At 46.9% G+C, this 17,165-nt stretch overlaps 1 protein-coding gene across 1 annotated transcript in view; it reads left to right on the top strand.

The window, feature by feature from the left end:
* The first annotated feature begins 586 nt into the window (after positions 1-586).
* The window catches only part of CREG2 (cellular repressor of E1A stimulated genes 2), a 31,502-nt gene continuing 14,923 nt past the window's right edge, over positions 587-17,165 (top strand). Inside the window, exons 1-2 of the mRNA XM_039253132.1 lie at positions 587-1,003; positions 3,330-3,499. Coding sequence (XP_039109063.1) covers positions 587-1,003; positions 3,330-3,499 — 587 coding nt within the window. The remainder of the gene's footprint in view (positions 1,004-3,329; positions 3,500-17,165) is intronic.

Here is a 17,165-nt window from a genome sequence, read left to right as displayed (position 1 = left end):
CAAGGGAATGGGCTTTGGCATCAGACCGATTCGGTGGTAATCTTACCTTCACCATTTACTTAGCCTCCTCCTCTATAAAATGATAACAGTCCCTACCTTTGTCTATTATCAAAACATAAACATCTTCAGATGTTAACTTATTTAATCCTCCCATCCATCACTCCATTGAGTTCAATACATTGGTTTGCTTGTTTTTGTAAAAATGGAACGGAGGCACAGAGAGGTTAAGTGACCTGGCAGGGTCACACAGCTGGTAGGTAGGCGAGAGTGTTGATGCGCGATTTGAACGTCCACCCCCTCTGACTGTAGAATCCGTGCCATCCAGCAGGAAACGAGCCCGTCCCCGGACCTCGCACACGGTGCGCGGGTCGCGCAGCGTTCGAGCGGAGCCCGCTTGTCCAGGAGCTCGACTTCTCAAAGGAGCACGAGGCTGCGAGGGCGTCCAGGGGTGCAGCCCCCGCCCGGGAATCCTGCGGCGGTCGCGAGCCGAGTCCAGTTCCGCGCGCCCGCCGCACGGGGGCGCTGCCGCCCTCGCCGCCGCCCGCGCGCTCCAGGCCGTCCCCGCGGCAGGGCGCGCCGCTGCAAGATGTCCGTGCGCCGCGGCCAGAGGCCCGCGCGGCCGGTCCCCCGCCTCTCCTGGCTGCTGTGCTGCAGCGCCCTGCTCTCCCCGGCCGCGGGCTACGTGATCGTGAGCTCGGTGTCTTGGGCCGTCACCAACGAGGTGGACGAGGAGCTGGACAGCGCCTCCACCGAGGAGGCGCTGCCCGCGCTGCTGGAGGACTCGGGCAGCATCTGGCAGCGCAGCTTCCCCGCCTCCGCTCACAAGGAGGACGCGCACCTGCCGCCCCCCGCCGGCGCCGCCCGCGCCAGGCCGCCCCCCGCGCCGCCCGGGATGTTCTCCTACCGGCGCGAGAGCGGCCCGAGACTGCGCCCCAGCACCGCCCGCTTCCTGGCCCACGCCAGCGCCTGGGGCTGTCTGGCCACCGTGTCCGCCCACGAGAAGGTAAGCCGCGCCGCCCGGAGCCCGCTGCAGGGGCGTGCCTGGCGGTGGCCTGGGGGCGGCGAGGAGCGCGCCACCGCTCGCGCGCTCGGATCCAGGGCGCACCGACGTGCCCGGTGGGCTGGGTTGCGCTGCGGCCGGCGCGTAAATAACGCAACCAGGTTGTGCTTTGGTTAACCTGGCAAAATGGGGGGCTCGGCAGGTGCTGACAGTCGGGCATCCTGCCAAGCGCGTGGGGATTGAAGTGCAGTCTTGAGATGGTCAAAGAGGGGCGCGCATAACCAGCGCCTGCCCCGAGACCTGGACAAAAGAAGCCAGAGCCGCCTTCGGCTTCATGGTGTAGACGCGCGCAGCCTCCCTGCCCGCACGCAGCACCCCGTAGACCCGAACTTCCCGGTCGCCTACTGACAGTAGGGACCTGGGGGGGGGGGGGTAGGGGTTGTGAGGGGGGGAGGGGAGAGACACCGCGAGGGGTTTGGTGGAAATCCACATTTTGAAATATGGAACTTAAGAGTTTTTCTGGAAAAGCAGCTTAGGGTGCGAAGTGTATAAATGCTGGAATGAGCTGTTTTCTGCTGCAGTTTTATCATTCAGTTCACAAATGTACTCACCTGTTAGGTATGATTCCACCTTAAGCCCAAATGACATGGATAAATGATGAGGAAGTGACATCCCTAAGTGTACACCATCCGGAAAGCTTTTAGGGCTGGTAGATGGATGTTTTTATTACACGTAGGTGATTTGAACTCCTGTTTAATTTATGCAAAAAAATTTTTTTTAGGGAATGTGTAGGTCATTGGCCAGCGGCAGGTTCTTACCTCAGGTGTGGGCTCATCTGTTTGGAGACTAGCCGAGTCACTGAGCTGTCCACTTTGTTTTCTGCCTCTATGAAATTAAGTGGTTGACTATGTTACTATGTTTGTTTTGAAGGTCCTGTTTTAGTTTTTAAAAACAGTTGAATGACCTTATTCTGATTATGGCAATGATCTTAATCACGTTCACAGCATCCAAGTGGCTCCTCACAGTTATGTATTATGCTCCCAAGACACACCTTAAGACAACATGAAGCTTAAATAATGAGGCTGATCTTGCTCTAAACACAGACTGTTCTGGGGTGCGTGGCTGGCTCCGTGGGAAGAGCGTGTGTCTCTCTCAACCTCGGGGTTGTGAGTTCGAGTCCCACATTGGGTGTAGAGATTACTTAAATAAATAAACTTAAAAAAATAAGGATGTAGACAGAGTAAATGTTTTAAAAAACACAGATTGTTTCAAGCAATTAGAAGTCTAGTGCCAACATACAGAAGATATTTTGACTTTCGATATCTCTTTTCATAGCATTGTTAGGAATTCCCCTTTCCAATGTTGACATTGAGTCCAAATTCACTCCATTCAGAGTGCATTTACCCTGTGCATGTTATGTGTGCAAAGCGTGATTCCAGGCAGTTTATGACAAGCTGAGAAACCAAATCTGTAAATGAACTTACATTACCGTTTTGAAAGACACCTTAACATTATGTCTTCTCAAATGGCAAAAGCCGTCTCTTATTCCAGATCTATACACCATTGCCATGCAGTGCTTTAAAGACAAGACAGTTCCTGGGTCCTGAGCTCAGGACCATTCCATAAAGGGTAAATAAGGCTCATGAAGATTGGAATGCCGGACCCAGCAGGTCCTGGGAAAACCTAAGGAATACTTGCATACATGCCTAAGAATTTCACCTACTCCACTGGATGATCACGACTAAAAGTGGATGTAGTGTGTTTCTGTGATTTCCTTTTTGCTAAAAGCGTGAATTGCTGAATCATATAATGAAAAATTGATTACAATTTAAAAAATGGAACTAATTAGTGAGAAAGTGGTGTGGCTCTAAAAGAAACAATAAAACAAGGTTCTTGGAGTCCAAAGACCAGGTAAGATATTAAACTTAAGATCTATCCCCGAAATTTTCAGAACTTGAGGAGAGTCAGTGAAGGCAGTAGGGCTCGAAGGGGCAGGTTGTGGTTAGCGCACTTCCATAAATTTCAGTGCCGCCTCCAGATAACTTCAAATGTAATAAACTGAGCGTGTTTTCTATGTGCATGCAGCAGCTTCAAGAATAATCCCTTAGCCATCCTGCCAAACTGAATGTCCCTGCTCAGCTCCTCGATAGAGATTCTGGAGCAATCACTGGGTCAGTCGGGTCGATTGGAAACCACTGCGCCTTAATTTACTACCTGTCGAAGCCATGGTGATGCCGTGACATCCTCGTTGCTATATTTCTTGGCTAAGCTCCCCGCTCAGGTCAGTCCAAAACCCTACATTGAAAAAGCCTTTTTCGGTGTTTGTTAGATCCCAGGACTGCCGTTTGGGAACTGCCTGCCCATCAGCGACGGCCCGTTGAACAACAGCACTGGGATTCCTTTCTTCTATGTGACAGCCAAGGACCCTGCAGTGGCCGATCTGATGAAGAACCCCATGGCCTCCCTCCTGCTGCCAGAATCTGAAGGAGAGTTCTGCAGGTAGACCAAGGGGTTGATCTTGCCTACACTGGTTCTCTGTATAAAGCAGAGCGACCATGGGGTGGGACCGTTCTTAATCACATGACTTAATAGGGGCCCTGAGATGCAAAATGATGTGTTCACCAACTTGAAGTGGAAAGAGTATATGTACCCTTGGAATCCAATAAATAGAATTCCACCACCCACCAAGCTATGTGATTTGGGGCAAGCTACTTAACTTCGGGGAGCCTCAGTTTCCTCATCTGTGAGATGGGAATAATAATTTCCATCTCATAGGGTTCCTGGGAGGGTTGAGAGTCTTATACAATATCAGGTGGGTAAACAGGGACCACTTGTTATGATGGGAAAGGAGAGGCAGGGAGGTTGATGAAGGAAGATCCAGTAGTTTGTCTGTGAGGCACATCGTCGGGCATAGAATCTATTTACCATCCCCGGGGTCTCCCTACTTCACTCTCTATTAATTGTTTTTCCAATTAATTTTTAACCCATCATCCCCCACCACCAGAGATGTGTGCACAAAGACGCCACATTCTTTAATACACCCTCTCTTAAAACTTTGAAAGGAAAGACATTTAAGTGCAATGGGAGCATTGATCCAACACCTGTGTCTGAACTCACAATGTAGAGCTTGCAATCAGATCCTGCCTGGAGACGTCTGCACCAAGCTTGTGTGGGGGCCACAGGCAGGAAACCCTTTGGGGAGCAGCAGATGCAACAGGTGCTTCAGGCGAGTCCCTTAACCCCCAGGACTCCCTCATTTCACCCTAAAATGTAGTGCTCCTTCATGAACTAGATTTATCCCAATTCCAAAGTTGGATTCTTTTTTACGCAAAGCATAAAAAAAAAAAAAAAACAACATTTAAAGCAAACAAATTGATTAGTTCTTTGCGGGGCATGAGGTGGTAATAATCAAAGCCACAATGTGCTGTAAAATGCTGCCCAGATAAAAGACCCTTGTCACTTATCCTTGGGACACTGACAAAGAGAGTCAGCAGCAAGTGCGAGACAGTTTAGCTGACCCAGTTCCCTCACGGGTATGGCAAGAAGCCAGGAAAAGGGATGCTTCCTCTTTCATGGAATATTCTCTGTGCTTCTGGCCAGGCAGGCTTGCTTGCTGGCACTAGAAGCATATGCCCGGGATACCTTTCTAAACATCTGAGGAGTGCCTAGGGCAGGCATCCTAAGAGTAGTCATGAGGCCGGAGCGTTTTGCCCCGCACCTGCTCTTGGAGAGGGACCGCAGAACACAGAGCGATGCACGTAGCAGCTGCAGCTCTCCAGGTGTGGAAGGGTCCAGGCAGATGTCAGAAGCAACTGAAAGCTGGCAGCCCTGAGAAATCCAGCTTAGAGAGGGCCTCGCCTGGAGGGGGCGGGATCCAGGTCTACATGGCCTGGAACCACGCGTGCAAACCATCTTCATGGCAGGCCACACACAGAAAGTGCAAATGTCTGTGCACCACCCGAGGGCAGCTCAGGGCCAGCGGTGGCCGCCCCAGGGCCAAGGACATCAGTACCTCAGCACACTTGAACTCTGGCCTGGAAGAGGAAAGATGAGCAGCCACCAGGCTCCCCAAGTCTCGATCCTCACGGGAGGCTGCTTCTCAGAACTGCGACTTCCTCCCACTGTTGAAGCTTCTGAAGCATGAAGATACAACTTGAAAAAACTATGTCCAAAATCAAGGTTAGCCCTAGGAAGCACCAAAGCTTAGGTTACCAGTCTTGTTACCGCCCCACTACTACCGATGAACTGCTTATGTCCAGGGGTGACTCCTCTGAGTGAGCTGCACAGTTCAAGTTCGGCATTACATTTGAGGTTTTACATCCAGAATCTTGGTAATGTTGAGCCCAGAGACTTAACAAGAAAAACAGGCAAACACTGAAGCCTTGAGTGAAGAAGCCAAGCGGGAGCTCCTCGGGCCATGGGAGCATAACAGGCATCAGGCAAAGATGCCAAACAGGAAGTTCAAGGGACGGCCTGGGAAGGCTAGCGCAAGCGGCCCCTGCTGCCTGATCCCAGGGCCTGGACCGATGGCCAGCGACACCACAGTTCTTTGTCAAGTGTTTCAAAGCATTTCCCACAGAACGGGGGGACACAAAAACACCCATTTCTCCCGATGATGATGATGATGACAATGATGATGATGATGAGGACGAGGATGATGAATCAAGCCACCTGATCCTTTCACCTCCGGAAGGCAGCTCATACTCAGGAAAATGAAAATTGCCTTCATTCTGTAAAGCGGGTGAATTGAAATTGGGAACCGAAAACTTGCAACAGCATTTTCCCCATCGTGTTCGGTGCCTTCCGGGTTCTCAGGTTCCCTCTGGCTCCGTGCCGCTGGGGAGGGGCTGGGTCTTCCCCGTTTTATCAGAAGTGGGAAGATGAAGCCAGAACTGGTTCCTTCTGTGTGATGCATCCCAGGGCAATGTGGGCCCAGAGGGCCACATTGGGGCTGAGGAGCCCTCAGCAGCTGAACAAGCCAAGTTCAGACTGTATGGAAACAATGTAGCCTCTGAAGCACTGAGAGAAGGAAAAGAGGTACCTTCCCAGCCATTTCCTGGGCATTTCAGCTACAACCTGCCCTGCATGTATAGGGGTTAGCGCTGGTGCCTGCGGAGTCTGGACGGGGACAGACAGGTGAGCTCCACTTCCTCGGACAACACACAGCTCAAGAAGCAGGGCCTAACACAGTTCCTGCCTGAGGGTGAGCTGAATGTGTCTGATTCGACTGCAAGGGCAGGCTGAGCCGGCCATCTGCTTTTGGGGCCCCATACACAGGCAGGCAGATAGCTGTGTGCGCGCTTGTGCATGGGGGCGCACCTGTATGTACTGTCACATGTTCAGCTATCATCCATTCTCACAACATAAATGTCATCTGCCCCCACCGGTTCCCTAGTCCACTCTGTCACCTTGAATTCATCCTCAATCCAGCAACTGAAGTCATCTTTCAAACCCCAAATCAGATCCTGGAATTCCTCTGCCTAAATGCTTTCACTGGGAAAAATAAGCAAATTCTTAGTAATGGCCTAAGAGGCCCTGAGAGGCCAGGATCCTGTCTACCTTTCAGTATAGATAAGAGACTTTGATCCTTTGCTAATTGACTTAATATTTGATGCCTATTCTAGTTTTATTAATTTGAGAGCTTTAACCTGAAAGCCTTGAATTCAAAGCTGATAGATGTGTTTGGCGTGTAGCTAAGAAATGTGGGTTTTTTTAGATGTATTTGACATGTAACATTATATAAGTTTAAGGTGTACAGTGTGTTGATTTGATACATTTATATATTGCAGTGTGATTAGCACCAGAGTGTTAACTAACACCTCTGTCACATGCCATGGTTACCATTTCTTTTTTTGTGGTGAGAACATTTAAGATCTGGTCTCTTAGCAACTTTGGAATCTATAATACAGTATCTTTGTATCTTTGCTTGTGATCACCATGCTGTGAGTTATCTCCAAAACTTACTCCTCTTCAAATTATATGTCTGTATTCTTTGATCAATGTCTCTGATTTCCCCCAATCCTCAGGCCCTGGTAACCACCATCCTACTCTCTGTTCTGGTGAGTCTGGCTTTTTTTTTTTTTTTTCCAGATTCCACATGTAAGTGAGATCATACCATATTTGTCTTTCTCTGTCTTTTCTCACTCAACATAATGTCCTCAAGGGCCATCCATGTTGTCCCAAATGGCAGGATTTCCTTCTTTCTCATGGCTGAGTAATATGTCGGTGTATATATAAGAAATGCTTTTCACTCAGTAACTACTCATGTATGTTGACACATATCTTTCTCAAAATTGATACTTAGATCCATCAAAACTGCTATGGGTGAAGGACATTGAGTATCTAAAATGCTCAGGAGTACACAGCAGATGTCCTCTCCTTAACTGAAGTTGGGTGAGGCCAACATATTGAGAATAAGGAAAGGAACAGATATATCTCTGTATTTTACAGTTGTATGGGTACCTTAAAGAGATTTTCAGTGAATCTGTAAAATTCAGCTTGGGATACTCCATCCCACATAGTTAGGGGATTTTCCCCAGACTTTTCACCATCCAATCCTCTGATCCCTGAATTTACTCTTAAATGTCACAGTAAAGTTACTAGATCTAACCGCACCCAGTTGTCTTGAATACCTCCCACCCCCTCCTGGGGCATATTGAATTGGGTGCTATTATCATGTCTTTCTTCCTGGGAAAGAACATTTGAAAGGTAATCTTACTGGATAATAAGCAGAAAGTGGCTTTCAGTACTGATTAAGGACAGGATTGTCAGTTTCTAAGGGACAAAGCTCAGGTTACCACAACAAATTGAGAATACAATTCCAGTTTACAAGATTCACCAGCAATCAGCAGCCCCCTCCTCTCTCATTTTCCTCTCCCTTCAAACATTTAAGCATAAAGAGATGCTTCTGTGCCTAAAGTGAATTTATGCTCAGACCAGAGACCCAGTTGTATGAAAATCCAATAAATACTCATTGATAAACAAAGCCTACCCCCCCCCCCCAGACATTTCTCATCCGCTGAAACATCTTTTCTTATGGAGCATGCAGGCTTGAACACCGTGGAGTTTAGGTTTTGCATCTTCTCAGACAGCCAAGGCAAAGCATGCCCTCTGGGCCAGGAAGGGTTCTTCTGCTGAGTGACATTCTGTTGTTGGCATCAGATGAATTTTCATTTTGAAGATATGGAAATAAATGGAAACAAAAGAGGTTTATTGGATGCTTTCCCTGCAATGAAAAAGTTTTGACTGATAGTTGGGACAAATGCTAGGTTTCTATTCAATTATCAAGAAAGGATGATCTGAAAACACTTGTTTCCTTTTCCTCCAAAGGCTTTTACTGAAATGTTGCCATGGCCCATTCATTTCCGCCCCCTGCCCTAAACCATGAGCTTGTCAAAGCTCTTTAATTGACCAGGACTCAGTGTGGTTTGGCATCAGAGGAGATGCTATGATTCTAGTTTGCAAAGGAATCTAGTTCCTGAAAGGGAGGTATCAGACCGTGAATGGATTGCAGCCCAGGGGGTGTGTAAAACAAAGAATGAGAGGCTTTCAGAAACAGTGATCCCTCAGAATTATTTGCTTGAGAGGTGGGGTACCTGGCACACGTTGTAGATGCAACTCAACACCGAAGAATCACACATTAAAAAGGTACCGCTCACACTAGAGAGTTTGGGACACTGTGCTTGGACACAGATTCCTGCCCTATCCTCTGAGCAGCCCCTGCATTTGATGGGCACTTTGACAGGGCCAGAAAGTCTTTTGGTGAAATGTGGGATGGTGTTGATGGGAGGGCTGGGCTGCCTTCATGCCACGAGCACAAGATAAACACTTGGTGGGCATGCACAGCTAAAGTAGTGTACTGAGTTTAATTCCTTCTCTGCAGGAAATGACAAGAAATTCCAGAAATATAAATGCCCCTTAGCCTTCATCTTTTTGACTATTGTTGTCGGAAGAAAATATATGCTGAGTGGTAGATGAAAATGTCAGCCCAGGGGCACCTGGGTGGCTCAGTCAGTTAAGCGTCTGACTTTGGCTCTGGTCATGACCTCACAGTTCGTGGGTTCGAGCCCCACATCGGGCTCTGTGCTGACAGCTCAGAACCTTGAGCCTGTTTCAGATTCTGTATCTCCCTCTCTCTCTGACCCTCCCCTGCTCCTGCTGTCTCTCTCTCTCTCTCAGAAATAAATAAAACAAACAAAATTAAAAAAAAGAAAGAAAGAAAATGTCAGCCCTAGGACTGCTTGTGGAAAGCACTCTTTTCCATCATTCTCTAGAAGAGTTTGCACACAGAGTAAGCATGTGCTTGCAACAGCTTGTCATCTAATGGCCAAGATGCATCTCCTTCTGCACTCTGTCTACCTGAGACGTGAAATGCTTTTCAAAGCACAGGGCCCAACCCTCATCAGATGAAGAAACTGAATTCAATTTCTCTTTACTGAATTGTATTCATTCCCCTTAAAGGCAACGTATAAATCTTCTAAATAGATTGCTCTCTGTCTGAATTCATGTTGCCTATTTTCCTTTGCCCACACATCCCTAAAGTCCTGAAGCTAACATTAACCTGAGTTGCTTTTAAAAGAGCTGTCTGGGAAAAGCCAGGGAGCCATGTGGAGAGAAGACTTACTGAGCAGGTGTTTGAGAATTCTCTCCTGTCTTCCTCTCATGTCCATGGTCAGCGCTCCCAGCAACCCGCAGCCACTTCTTCCTCCCTAATTTCATTTCGGCTCCATGAAGTTCTGTCCCCTTGATTCAGGGCACTTATTTCATGGGTTCACTGATGATTCTGGTTCCTTTGTCTTTATACTACCTCTTTCCTGCATCTGACTACCTCTCCTGATCCAGTTCACCAGTAGACATGATTCCTCCTTGAGCTGAAACAATATGAATTGATCAGGATGTAACTTGCCTAAATATACACCTTCCAGAAAGCTTTTAAGGTTGCTTAGATAGATTTAAGAGTTTTGTTACAAGGCCCTTAGCCTCTGGAAATCAATAGTGTGTTTTGTGTATCTATTGGATTTGTCTATTCTGGACATTTCCTATAAGTGTAATTATATAATGTATGGTTGTTGTGACTGATGTCTTTCACTTAGCACAATGCTTTGCCGATGCAAAATGAACAAACCTTTTAGAATCTCTAAAAGCAAGAAAGAGCATTTTATTCAAGCCCAAGTTAAGACAGCTGCCTGGGAAACACTCTTCACAGGGAAGAAAGTGGTCTGGAGAATGAATCATTTTTACAGAGTTATATCCTTTTTACATCTTGTAAAAGCTCAAAAGATTATGGAGTAGCATGTAGGCAGGAATCACAGGCTTTATCATAAAGCAATGCAGGGACCAGGAGCATTGATTGCTATCTCAGGACAAGATGGTTTTCCTTTAGGCGACTCACTCACAAAGCAGGTATATGATGTGTGCGTGGCAGGCCATAAATCAGGCTTTGGGTTGGAACAAAGTCTAGGTACAGTCATGAGGACTTAGAAAGAAATCTAACATGGCTTCCATTTGAGAAGCCATCACACTGTTAGACTTTTTCTCCCATCAGTTTTCAGGGCTCATTATGTTCTAGCATGGATCAATACTTCATTCATTTTTATAGCCAAATACAGTTTTATTGTATGAGTATACTACATTTTATCTATTTTTATTATCTGTTCATCGGTTGATGGACATTTGCTCCCATGTTTTGACTATTACGAATTATGCTGCTATGAATATTGGTGTACAAGTTTTTGTATGGACATTTTTTTTCTCAGTTCTCTTTGGTATACACCTAAGAGTAAAATTGCTGTACATATGGTAACTATATGTTTAACATTTTTTTCTTTAATGTTTATTTGTTTTTGAGAGAGGAAAAACAAGAGTACGAGCAGAGCAGAGAGGGGCAGAGAGAGAGAGGGAGACACAGAATCTGAAGTAGGCTCCAGGATCTGGGCTGTCAGCACTGACACCAGGCTTGAACCCATGAACCATGAGACCATGACCTGAGCCGAAGTCAGATACCCAACCGACTGAGCCACCCAGGCGTCCCTGTGTTTAACTTTTTGAGAAACTGACTGTTTTCTTCACTAACTGCACCATTTTATCTTCCCATCAGCAATATAGGAGGTTTCCAGTTTCTCTATATTCTCACTAATACTTGTTATGCCTTTTTTATGATAGCCATCCTAATGGGTAAGTAGTGGTACCTCACATGGTTTTGATAAGTTTTTCCCTAATGGCTATTGATGTTAAGCTACTTTTCATGTTCTTATTAGCTGTTTGTATATCTTCTTTGAAGAACTATTTAATGCCTTTACCCATTTTAAAAACTTTATTTGTTTATTGTCAAGTTGGCTAACATATAGGATAGTCTTGGCTTCAGGAATAGATTCCTGTGATTCATTACTTACCTACAACACCGAGTGCTCATCCCAACAAGTGCCCTCCTCAATGCCCATCACCCATTTTCCCCACCCTCAACACCCTATCCCCATCAATCCTCAGTTTATTCTCTGTATTCTGTATCTTATTTTTCCTTCCTTTTCTCCATGGTCTTTTGTTAAGTTTCTCAAATGCCACATATGAGTGAAATCATATGATATTTGTCTTTCTCTGACTGTCTTATTTCATTTAGCGTAATACCCTCCAGCTCCATCCATATTGTTGCAAATGGCAAGATTTCATTCTTTTTCATCACTAAGTAATATTCTGGGGTGTGTGTGTGTGTGTGTGTGTGTGTGTGTGTGTGTCTCCCTCTCTGTCTACCCTTCACCCATTCACACTCTGTCTCTTTCTGTCTCTCAAAAATAAATAAACATTAAGAAAAAGTACATAATTGAAGTAACTTTCCTGAGATAATACAGATGTGTACCTAAATTATCTGATGGGTAGAATGGTAAGGAAATGTCTAAGAAAAAATATTTTAATTTTTTTAAATACTTACTTATTTTGAAAGGAGAGAAGGGGCAGAGGGAGAGGGAGAGAGAGGATCCTAAGCAGGCTCCACACTCAGCACAGAGCCTGACATGGGGCTCAGTCTCATGATTCACCATGAGATCATGACCTGAGCCGAAGTCAAGAGTCAGACACTCACTTACTGAGCCACTCAGGTGCTCCAAAAAGATTTTAATTAATTAGATTACAAAGGAGTGTATGAGGGAAAGCTATTATTCTAATAATGTAAAGGTGAGGTGGGGATATACTGACAATAAATTCAATTAAACATTAAATTAAAATTAACATTAAATTAAACACAGCATACTGTGTACAAAGAAACATACCAAATATTGTCATGAAAGTAAGAAATTTTTCTTTCAGATGATATTTATCAAGCACTCACTATGTGCCAAGCATGCGTGATTAAGACCCAAAGACATGGCTCTTCCCTACTTATTTGTCACCAGTCATTTGGCCAAGACAAGGAGATGACACATGTGACCATGTACGTGAAGGACCCTAACTGTTAAAACCACCTTCTCCGCGATAGGAGACATGAGTAGGATTCCACGTAATAGCTGTGATCTCCACCAGCGTAGCATCTGTCTGTCCACCATTCCCATCTCATCCAACTCAACCTGACCTGTCCTTCAACACTAAGACGCTAACCTCTTGAAAGCCCCTTCCTTTCTTTACCTCTTCCTTACTGTCTTAAGGCTGCATTCACATTTTCTAGTCCCAGGAATTACCAGTTCATTCCCCAGGATGCATTTCATTTCTGTCTGACTCATGGGGAGAGCCCAGTTCTCAGCTCCCCGGACTGCCCAATCCCAGGCCCCCCTACTCTAAGAAGCCCACTTCCCCACTCAGGTCTGCCAAGACAGTGGGGTGTTTGCACACTCCCCACTTGCTGACCCTTGTTTGCTTTCCACTGCCTTTCCGCCCTGTTGCTCTCAAGGTCTCTACAGAGCGGGCAGAGCTGAGGTGAGCCGGGCTGCAGATAGGTGAGATCCTCAAGGACCAAAGCTTTCCCTGTATAATGGAACAAGGTTTCCGTGTGTTTAGAAGTACTGACAGCCGGTGAGGACCTGGCCCTAGGCTGCCGCCTTCCATTTTACAGACTAGGACACGAGGGGCTGAGAGCTGGAAGGCAGAATTGTGGAGGGCGCAGGATTTGGTCAGTCCCCCCCCACCCCACACCCACCACCACGTGGTCTCTGCAAACGGCTCTACTCCTGACTGAGCACACACACACTCCGGCTTTGGCTCCCCCGTAGCTACCTTCTTTCCTTCTCTCCTTTCAAGTGAGTGAAGTGTTGGAGTGCCAGCAGCTCCCCTGGTTTAATTCACTGTTTGCTGCACGTCTCCAAGCGAGACACAGTAGGATTTGGAGAAGGAACCGAATGTGCAGCGCCAGGACAGTGTCATTGGATAACGTGTATGTCACATATTAGGCTAGAGCGACGACCACTAGATGATTATAACACAAGATAAGGACCAAAGCAAAGCCCACTCTGAGGGTTCCTGTGGTCTGCATATGCCTCTACATGGAGCTGCTGTCTTACTTCTGCGGCAGGAGAGCCATGGTGGATCTAAGAAGCACAGGTGGCCAGAGCTGAGCGCCAAGCCCTGCTCGCCCAGGACAGGGTCCTGCAGTGCCAGCAGAATGCCATAGGGAGCTGGGGTGGGATCTCCGAACCAGTTTCAGGGCAGCACCCAGTCAGAGGCCAGCACCGCAGGTGAGGAGCTGCCAGGATACCCCAGGCCCCATCTCTGAAGATCGCATGACATCGCTGCTCCAGTCACCGGCCACCCCTCATCACGAGGATGGAGAGTGCCTCTGCGCCTTACCTCCAGCCCCCTGTCACACTGCTGGGCAGCCCTGCCAAACTCCATGTGTCCTTTATCTTCTGTGCCTTTCTTTTCTTCTCTGAGTCTCACCAACCCCTCCAGGTGAAACCAAACCATTCTGTGTCTCCTGCCTCTACAGGAATCTGCAATGCACTAACATCGAGGAGGATACCGTTTGCAGGGTTGCACACACTTAACCTCTCTTTCATTCCTCCTGCACACCAGCCTGGGTGCACTGTGGAGGGGGCCTTACCTTGCCCTGATCCTCCAGACTTATTAACGTGCTTTCCTAAACACAAGAGTAGACCTTCCCGAGATGCATTTGCTACCCTTCGCTCCCACCACCGTGTCCTCTACCCTAATCACACAGAGACATAGGAACTCATGGCCAACTCCCGTCAGTCATTGTTTCTTTACTAGTGATTTTATTTTCTTGTTCCATCAGGAGCCAAAGAATGTAGTTAAGCCAGACTTGGAGGTCAGGAACTAGCAGATGGGGTATCAGACTGGGGGGCTACACAAAGTGATTACCAGGGAACAAGAAGTGAAAGGCAGACTTGGGGGCGGTTCAGAAGAAGAGGCAGCTCCTTTCCTGCCAGTGCTGCACAGTCCCCAGGCTGGGATAGACCAGCGAGGCCCTGAACTAATCCAGAAAGAACAAGGCCACCAATAGACTCCTAACTTGGCACCAGCAAGGTCTTTTTCATTATTTCACCGTATAATCCATATACTATGAAATATTTTTGTCTAACGGGCAGATAGTGTTTTAAAATAATTTATCCCCCCACTTTTATTACTCAAAGATATATGTACATATGCAAATCAGAGCTTGTGAGCAGCATGACATTTTCACCTCACCAATTCCAGAGCAATTTAATTCCAACCAAAAGCAAAGAAACTCAATGGTTTTACATTGTGTCAAGAACAGGTCTAAGATTTTACCCTATTTGCAAGCAAGTTGTTCATGTTCCTCCTCACCAACAAGTGAGCCATGGTTTATGGATGCTAGCAGAAGACACAAAACTCATGGGTCAGAGAAAAAAGACTGTTACTCACAGCAATAGCAGTGGCCAGAGCAACAGTGTTTTATGGCAGGAGTTCCCATGGGCCCTAATTCCCACAGGGATGTGAAGAGGGCCACGGGGCATGTGTACACACAGTGGGTTGCATTATGGGAGAGGAACCCTCAGCCCAGAGAAACAAAATCGTGTATAACAGAGAGCAAGCCTGCCTGCCATGCCCCCACCCCCAAGAAAGACAGCATCCTCATCCCGCTAGACAGTAAATAAGCCTGCCCTTTGCCCCACAGGGAAACACTGTATCTTCCAAGGCTGTTTGCTTTATAAAGATCTGCCCGGGGAAAAGATCCGTCCCAAACACAGGGAGCTACTCCTCTGCTCTCAAGAGTTCAGAAACATGAGAGAGCCATGGAGAACTTCTGCCAAATAGATGGTGTGTAGAGTCTTATCTCAAAGAAATGCATAAATTTGTGAATAGTTTTTAAATACAGGCCATCTTTGCTTTGCATGATCTCACATTAATAGAAATAGATGCAAATGGGAACCACCCTTACTTTACGCAGTTCCATCATGACTTTACTACCTGTACTGAGAACAGTTTGTGGATCATTATTTTCTTAAGTGTTTATTTATTTTTGAGAGAGAAGAGTGTGAGCATGTGAGCAGGGGAGGTGCAAAGAGTGAGGGGGACAGAGGATCTGAAGTGAGCTCCTCGCTGATAGCACAGAGCCCCATATGTGGCTCAAACTCATGAAATGTGAGATCATGACTAGAGCCAAAGTCAGACACTCAACCAACTGAGCCACCCAGGCGCCCCAGGGGATCACTATGAATAGCACCCAGCATTAATGATGGGCATGCCTCAACCATAGGATCCATTCTAAGAACAAGAAGAGTTCCAGAAACTAAACCCTTCTATCAGTGAGGAACCTCTCAGTTGTAAGAAACAGAAAAATAAGCTCAGATGTGCTTAGAGAATTAAAGAAATTGATGAGTTGACATATTTGAAAAGTCCAGAGGTAGGCTTTTCTTAGGGGCTCTGCAGGGTCAGCCAAAATGAGATTTCCCCATTTCTCTTCTCTGCCTCCCCAGTGTCTGCTTCATCTTAAGGGTGGCCCCACTTGTGATGCAGATGTGGTGCTGGAAACTACAAGATTGCTCTCTCTTTATGTCCAGTGAAAACAGGCACCTCCCCAGGTAGACTCCAAAGGAGAGTAAGGGGGTTGCCGTTCCAGAAGTCCCCAGCAAGTAGGTCCTTGAGCTTTAATGACCAAACTTCTGCCAATCCCTGAATCGTCACTCTGGCCAGGGGATAGAGCCTGCTGGTTGTTGTATGCAGTCCCAGCCCTCAAGATGTAGGGATGGAGTAGGGCTTCCTGAAGCTGTGTGAGGGAGAGGTGGATGCCTGAACAATATGCAAAGTACAGTGGCCAGAGGAAGGAGTGCTTCCTGCAGCCCCTGTTCACTAAAGGGAGGTGAACTGAAAGGGTCCCCTGGGTACACCGCATCCTCCTTCCTGGTCGCTGGTGCATTCACTGACCATCTCAGGAGCAGCAGCTGCCAGTAACCCCAGGTGTGTTGCACTCACATGACTAAGGGTGGGGTTGCAGTCTGACCTCTTCCCAGATGGTATATTGGTTTCCTTTTGCTGCTGTAACAAAGCACCATAACCCAGCAGCTTCAAACAACACAAATGTGTTACGGTTATGGAGCGCAGGAGTCCCAAACAGGTATTAGTAGGCTAAAAACCAGGTGTAGGCAGGACTGTGTTCCTTCCAGGAGGCTCTAGGGGAATAATCATGTTCTCGTCTTTTCCAGCTTCTAGGAGCTGCCTGCACTCCTTAGCGCATGTGCCTGTGTGGCCCCTTCCACACTCAAAGCCAGCCATGGTCAACTGAGTCTTTCTCACACCACATCTCTCTGACACTCTCTTTTGCCTCCCCCTGTGACCTTAAGGACCCCTGTGACTGCATTGGGCGCAGCCAGATAATCCCAGATAATCTCCCTATCCAGTGCCGGTTGATGAACCGCCTCAATTTCCCTTTGATATAGTCATGTGTCCCAGAGATTAAGCTGCAGACCTCTTTCCACAGGGGCATTATCCTGCCTACGACAGGTGGGCAGAAACTTACACTGAGCCTAGCTGGGTTGCCCCTGTGTAAATCGAGCTTTCTATTTACCTATTTAAATACATCATCACTTCTATATTTTATGTAATCACCACCAGTGGAGAAGCAAAACACTCCCTATTTACATATGATGCTCCCTATTTAAATTCTGTAATGACTTACTTATGAGTACTAATTCGTTGCTTTCATCAAAGAACAATTTGCAAAGAAATTAGCTTTAACCGTGAACAAATAATTGGGCACAACTGA

The sequence above is a fragment of the Hyaena hyaena genome, unplaced genomic scaffold (genome assembly GCF_003009895.1).
Source record: "Hyaena hyaena isolate Hyena2069 unplaced genomic scaffold, ASM300989v1 scaffold_438, whole genome shotgun sequence".
In the NCBI taxonomy this organism is placed as follows: domain Eukaryota; kingdom Metazoa; phylum Chordata; class Mammalia; order Carnivora; family Hyaenidae; genus Hyaena; species Hyaena hyaena.
The sequence above is the reverse complement of the archived record's forward strand: the minus strand, read 5'-3'. Positions and strand labels throughout refer to the sequence as shown.